Source organism: Notothenia rossii (genome assembly GCF_949606895.1).
Source record: "Notothenia rossii genome assembly, chromosome: 3".
Classification (NCBI taxonomy): domain Eukaryota; kingdom Metazoa; phylum Chordata; class Actinopteri; order Perciformes; family Nototheniidae; genus Notothenia; species Notothenia rossii.
In genome coordinates, this window is record NC_136901.1 from 35157053 (window position 1) to 35164562 (window position 7510).

The window sequence follows — 7510 nt, forward strand, 5'->3', positions numbered from 1 at the left end:
ATTTATCATGTCATTTGTTTTATATAAATAAGGGGAAAACAGCAAACAACGGTTAATGTCCTTTTCCAAAATCAGCCTGAGGAGGTAATATATAATAAATACATAGAGATAAAGTCCATTGTTATAATGGGGTATTTTATTTGTAAATTACCCTTATAACCCAGCTTCATGGTGCACATGATTCTTTGCTTGGACATTTTGTTGGTTTGAGTCATTTGAGCTCGGATTCTAGTAGGGACATAAAGTAACACGTATCTTAGGAAGATATGAACTTCATCTTGGTGAAGTTGATGCTGAATTCACTATTTAGTAGATAATCATGTGACACTTTATCTTTGCACTAGGGTCTGTCCGCTGAGCCTACCTATTATATATATATATCATGTACAGCGGGTGGACTTTATACCCCCTCCCCCGTGTAGTTCTTCTTCTCTAGTTTTTTTTGTACTCGCCGTGAAGTGGTTTTGCGGCCTGCCAGTAAACCCAGAGAAGAAGAAGACGAAGTGACGTCAGCGTAATCTTGTCTCAGGGAAAGTACTGCGGTGTGAATGTGATTGGCACTAGCCCCCTGGCGGATTCAGTGCCGTGGTACTTTAGTGCCGGCACCAAAGTACGGCAAGTCCTGCGGTGTGAAAGCGGCTTTAGTAACATCTAATATCTCATGTTTAAGTGTTAAACCAGTGTTAACAATAAAGAATAATGACAACACATCACCGTGTTATGAGGGGTTATATGCAGGGTGCACTCACTTCCAAAAGTTTTGTCAAATAAATCCCAAAATGAACACTATTCCTTTAGTCTTTAGCGTACAGCAGATATTGCCAACTTTTTAGCAAGCCGTAGTAACCCTAGTGACAATACAACTTTGTGAAGAATGTATAAAAAAGGAAGATATAATCAAGTACAAAATGAATCATCAAGGCTAAAAGTAAAACATAATCATACTGTTCATGTTATCTGTATGGTATTAATGTCTTAATACCTGCTGCTATTGCGCATAGGTGAATATAAGCTTGACTAAGTTATATTTATATATGTTGATCCTTGCAGGTCGTGAGCGTCTGTCGGGGATCCTTGGGGTGAGCGCTGAGAAGGCCAGCCGATTCCAAGACAGTTTCCTGCAGAGCTACAGAGAAGTGCAGACCTTCATCCAGAGGACCATCCAGCTGTGCCACAAACGAGGTCTGTGTCCAATCACATTCCCATTGTGTCTCCCATAAGAATTTGTAACTCTTAAAAAGGTTATATTGAGTGTTAATGCTCCTATTGGGAAAGATATTGGAGAGAATGTATCGCATACTGTATGAGAACTGCTTCCCAGAGTTCAATAGCAAATTGTTTATTCATAGGATTAAAGATTATGATCAGAATCACAGTTAACACGAGGGAAATGAGGGCTTAATGTAAAGCGAATGACACCAGAATTATAACAAAAGATGTGCGTGTGTCACTGTAAGGGCCTGCACATGTAGTTTGATGTTTTTATGGGTACACACACACACGCTCTCTGTGGATTAGTTTGCGCGAGGAAGATATGCTTGCATTGGCAGGAAAGAGACAAACTGCCGTGGGTCAATACTTGAGGTGGATTGGGGGGGCTGACGGTTCAGACGGGACACTCTATTTATATTCAGACTGAACTGCCAACACAGCACACCTGAGACTTAAACACGCTCACAGAAAATAGTGTAAAGTCTGCACTCTAACCCTCATTGCGTTCGGTACACGAGCCCAATGTCCCATCTTCTCAGTCTGTTTCTGCATCGTAAAATAGGTCATTTCATCTTGAATAATAAGTAAGGCTTTCAACCTCAACCCGTTACAATCACCATTCATCTTGAAAAGATTTACGCAAATTAATCGCATTACCAAGTTTCACCCCAACCTCCTCCTGCAATTCAAGTGCAGACGTTAACTGTGCATTACAGTGAAATGGCAAGTTTATATCCCCCACATAATGAAAGTAAATACTAGTGCTTACTTTCAACCTTGTGATAAATGATGATTCACCGCAGATTATTATTGTCTTAACGCAGGTTGTTCTTAATCGATAGACATCACTAAGTGTTGCCATATGACTTTGTTTTGTAGTTAACATCTAGATTTAGATGTTTTTCAGTCGGGGGCATCACCAAAAACAGACATGTACTTTATCACCCACGGCAACCTATCACCGGTGAGACAACCAACTCTTTGTCCTATGTCTGCTCCTGCTTAATGGACTTATTCTCCCAAAATGCTGCGCACAGATCACCATGGAAGCCTTGTTGCGCAACACAGTCGGCTCTAATTCAGCTCATCACCATGGTGATCCTCCCGTTTGGAGACGGCTACAGGATTGATCTGCCTGGCTTGTCCCACACTCTTTGCTCGCTGTCCTTCAGTCTGTCTGTCTGCCTTTTACCCTCCCTCATCCAATTACTGTTTTCATATATCTCTTCCTTTTCACTCCCCCCCTCATGCCACAGCAGAAATGTACAGTAGCTGATCGATAAAGTAGTCCCCTTTAACCTGTGTTGGCTGGGAGGAAGCATACACTTTCCCCTGGCAGTGACTCAGGGAGCAGGGATTAATACTCGCCTGGGCTCTGCACCTCTCTGAGATTACAGATCTGATTCAGCAACTCTTCTCTTCATACTGAGCAGAGACGGGTCGAGCAGTGACTGTCATTTGCTGGGAAAATATCCGAAAGGACAACGAGAGCTGGTGAGGTCAGGATCAGTGGGGGTGTAACAGCAGGGGGCGAAGATAAGACGATGGAACCCAAGAAGAAGTACCGAAATGTAACACAAAAAGCAATGGGATAAAGATAAGGACTAAAACAGGACCGTTTTTTATTATATAAACTACAATAAATAACTTCATAGTCATAGCTGACATTGCTTTTATGAATCTGTCCTTGATATTGCAATGAGATAAAGCGTCTGGGTAAGCCTGTCCCCTAGTTCTTAACGTCATGCACATTTCATCAAAGCTCTTGGGATGAATGCAGTACCTTCAGTTGTAAATAATGCCTGACGTAAAAAAAGACAAGGCAAGAAGAATTCTTTTTTTGAAACAACGGAGAATCACACAGATGAAAAAGTCTTCTGAAGGCCACAGCAGACACAGGGAAGCCTAGATCTGCATAGATACGCAATACACTGACGTGCACACACTCACACATCCTGTCAAGTTGTTCATGAACATGTAGTTATGTGAACGGCACATGGCGGGGCTGGAAGGCTTAGTTCTGCTGTAGTTCTGTCATGGAGTAGTATGGTCTCTACAAATGGCAGCAGCACTGATCTATGTGGATAGCTCAAACACTAGACGCACCGCTGAAGAGAAACATTTATTCTTATTCCATTTTTATTAAGGGTATTTGATCATTCCTTATTTTCATGAATACCTCCTAAGCGGTTTTTTCCAGTTCATTCGGAAAACACATAAAAGTCCACATGACAGAATCAATCAATACGTTTCTCAAATCTCAAGATTAATACAAATTAAGAATTACTTTTATGTAATAGAATTTAGAAAATAAGAACCAGGAGTTGGTGGAGACCAAAACACAGATAAAAGACAGTTCATACACTTAATACAATGTTATATGTAAATAAGCACATTTTTACCAACAAATTCACCGTTTCAACCTAAAAAGGAGATGATATGTCAGTGTATTGTCAACCACTTGTACAAATATCAAAGTGTTTAAACATATTTAAATATAAACATCTGGAAACTGGAAGCCAAACTGTCATCCCATTTTGATTTAGATATTGCCTAATCCTGATTGGTTTAAAAAAGGTTTTTATTTGATTAGTTTTGATGATTGAAACAATTAGGAAAACACCACCAAACGTTTTAAAATGTCCCAATTGATTGTCTCTCCATCCTAGTTTCTACAGCTTATATTCCACTATCTCTACACACACAGTTTGAACTTGAAAAGCCCTGAGCCTTTACACCACAGTGTCAGAAAAAGCCACTGCTGTTTGAAAAGCACACACATTCCTCTGTGAGTCACATACCTGTCCGCAGGATCAACACGACACAAAGTGCACTTGTCATCGGGCCCCAGGACAGGGGTCACATTCCTGGGGACAAAAGGTCACACGCACGTGTCATGGGTCGCAGTGAGGGGTTTTTGTGTTTGTTTCTACAACTGTTGTGTGCTCATTTCCTATGCATCTATGTCTGTGAGCATGAATGTGTGTGTGTTCTGGGAAGAGACTCATTCAGGCTTCGTGGCGTTCCTCATAGTAAGGGATACTAGAGGGATTTAGCCCTAAAGCCCGCTCCATTGTCCAGCTGGTGGAATGTACTGGTCCACTGTGTTTGTAAGTGCAGGAGTGTGTGTGTGTGTGTGTGTGTGTGTGTGTGTGTGTGTGTGTGTGTGTGTGTGTGTGTGTGTGTGTGTGTGTGTGTGTGTGTGTGTGTGTGTGTGTGTGTGTGTGTGTGTGTGTGTGTGTGTGTGTGTGTGTGTGTGTGTGTGTGTGTGTGTGTGTGTGTGTGTGTGTGTGTGTGTGTGTGTGTGTGTGTTTTGCATACCTTCATATGATAATGTGTGCATGTTTGGAATGTTGCTTTCCAAAGTGTGTTTGTGGGACTGTACGGGGAATGTGACGGTGTTTCTCTTCATGACTTTTCATGAAGCAGTTCTCTTTAAATCTCTTTGCATCTACCCGAGCAGGTTTTTAGTAAACACACTTAATAGAATATTCACTGAATAACTCTTTGTTTCTCGTTTGATACGAAACACAGCCCTCGAACACGGGGGGACAATTGGGCTGAGGAGGTAACTGGAGGTCAATTTTTCTTATTATTCTTTAAGTCGATCACCATAATTTATTGGTCCCAAAGCGGTGTAGATATAAGCACAAATAACATCAAGAGACTCGCATAATAAATAAAGAGGCAAGCACACATTGATAAAAGAAAATCAAGTAAGTACACATCCATGAATTAAGAACAAGTAGTGGGATGCATTCTGGTGACCCTGGTAGGAAACATGTGGATTTGAAAAATATCTCTAAAATGTGTTGGCGAGCAGAACTACTTGATATTTTCTCATTTGTATTTACAGTAGTATGCTCACTACTTCAGAGTTAAGTGGGGATTTCTCCTCACAGTGAATCATGAGGGAGAAGCAGCTGCTACATTGAATGTGAATAAACACAAATTGAAGGTTCGCTGTGTGAGAAGAGCAGCCCTCAACGATGGAGTTTCTCCATCTTGATTTCAATTGGATTAAATGTGCTCAGAATTATTACATTTTAAATATTTTTCTTTGATTAGGTTACGTTCTCTCCATCATGGGTCGTCGGCGGACCCTCGCTAACATCAACTCCCCGGATTGGGGTATCCGGATGCAGGCTGAGAGGCAGGCTGTCAACTTTGTGGTCCAAGGTAGGATGATTGACAGGTGTCAGCTTGTTTGAACACTTATGTTTACCTGCCTGACTAACCCTTCACCACAGATAAGAGTTTAATATTTTGTATGTGTTTTTTTGCAGGTTCTGCTGCTGATCTCTGTAAGATGGCCATGATCCGAATCTTCAACCTGTTGTCCTCTTCCAGCTCGCTCTCCGCCAGGTACTAACACCTTAACAAGCCGACTGAAGACGCTTGCATTACGAGCCGTCACCAACATGTCATATCTAGCATGTCGCCTTGACTACGGCAACAAAGTAAACACTGGCTATTCACACTGAAGTCACTGTTCTGGATACGCTAAGTCCTATTTTAGTGAAGAACAACTAACTGGGTCTCTCACGCCAAAACACATAAACAACATCCACTGTTTTACCAGCCAATTTAATTTGTAGCGTTTGCTCAAGTGACTGCTGTTACACGCCAAACACTGAGCCAGAGTAAACACACTTGGAGCCAAGAATGAAATGGGCTGCTGGATGCAAATTAGGGGACTTACTTGAAGCCCTCACGGTGGTATGTTGATGAAGAGGCCTCATTATTAGTATTAGTTGAAGTAATTGTTGTGTTGATTTACTTTGTGTCTATAGGCTGGTAGCACAGCTCCACGATGAGCTTCTGTACGAAGTGGAGGAATCCCAGGTGGAACAGTTTGCAGGTGAATAAATAACTTCTTTTATCAAACATTTCAAATGTAGCTTACCGTTATATACTGCACATATGAAGCCAAATTGGTGTACAGTGAGGAATATAGATTTGTTTTGGACAGACAAGCTTGTTTTGGTAGATACAAACGTCAATGTAACAGTTTAAAGAGAAATCCGCCACGTTATTAAAAGTCAATTGATGCAGCATTTTTTTTGGTTAAATCTTCTTTCTATGCCTACGTTACCCACAATGCAACAGCTATGGTCACTGTTGAAGTCATTTATACATGTGTGTGTTCGTGTTGTTTTGTGTGCAGGTCTGGTGAAGAGCACCATGGAGTCCCTGCAGCACATCGACCATCTAGGAGTCCATCTTAAGGTGAGACAGTGGAACATGACATTACAATCATTCACTGATATTGTAGTGTCATTTATTGTGTCTTTTTAATTATTTTGCTGTATAACACATAAAAAAAAACTGCAATTAGGACACGTACCTATTTCGAGGACAATGTTTAAGTATGGCGATTGAAACACAACTTTCTTAAGTACAACATGGAATATTCTCGTCCTTCAACCTACCGATTACATCAAAAATCCTGACTGCTTTTTCAATAAAACATCAGTGGACTACGCAACAAGCCACAGGGTAATTCATCGGTATTTAAATCCATTCTTATAGGATTTTCTATATTTGCATTAGTGATTTAAAAATGTGCCTCTGTATTATTGGCTGATCTTCCATAAGGATAATTAGGTGAGTCTAAATCAATGTAGGTCACTGTGACCCACATCTGCACGTGTACATCGACACACTGGCACCTTTCCCATGTCTTATATTTAGAGTGTGTGTGTGTTTGTTTTCCAGGTCCCCCTGAAGGTGGCAGTCTCCAGTGGAAAGTCGTGGGGATCCATGTCTGAGCTCATCATCCCTCCCTCTGCTTCTCTTTGAGACCCCCAACCTCCTTTTTACTACCTTAATGCTTCTATCACCACTCTCCCTTAAACAAAAAAGATATACTTTTCTTGCACTGCTCCCTGCCCCTCTTGTTACACTTGCCTGCTTCTCTTCGTCTCTCTCCTAATATTTTTTGCTTGTCCTGCATCCACATCGCTATGGAAACCAGGCAGCTGCAGCTCTTTTCTGCTCCCAGTTCTTGCTTTCACTCTATCCGTATCCGGGGGCAACGGTAGGAGACTGGATTGCTCTCCTCCATCCTCCATCCTGTTTTCACACTCTCTTATTCAGCCCGACGCTTGTTGCCAAGGTGAATACCTACGTTTGAGAGTGCTTGATATTTATTAGTACATCAAATGGTTATTAATATAATGTTTAATAGTGTACTGTGTTCTATACTGTGAAAACGTCCTTGTATTTATTTGTGTAATGCTTTCTAAGTGCTGAATAAACATTGCTTCATTCTGACAGGAAGTCAGGAACCCAGTGA

General features: G+C 41.3%; 1 protein-coding gene across 1 annotated transcript in view; it reads left to right on the forward strand.

The window, feature by feature from the left end:
- LOC307032165 (DNA polymerase nu-like) overlaps positions 1 to 7510 on the forward strand; it is a 29002-nt gene extending 21492 nt beyond the window's left edge. The window contains exons 6-11 of the mRNA XM_079669976.1: positions 1051 to 1182; positions 5281 to 5391; positions 5499 to 5577; positions 6006 to 6073; positions 6380 to 6441; positions 6931 to 7510. Coding sequence (XP_079526102.1) covers positions 1051 to 1182; positions 5281 to 5391; positions 5499 to 5577; positions 6006 to 6073; positions 6380 to 6441; positions 6931 to 7014 — 536 coding nt within the window. The 3' untranslated portion in view covers positions 7015 to 7510. The remainder of the gene's footprint in view (positions 1 to 1050; positions 1183 to 5280; positions 5392 to 5498; positions 5578 to 6005; positions 6074 to 6379; positions 6442 to 6930) is intronic.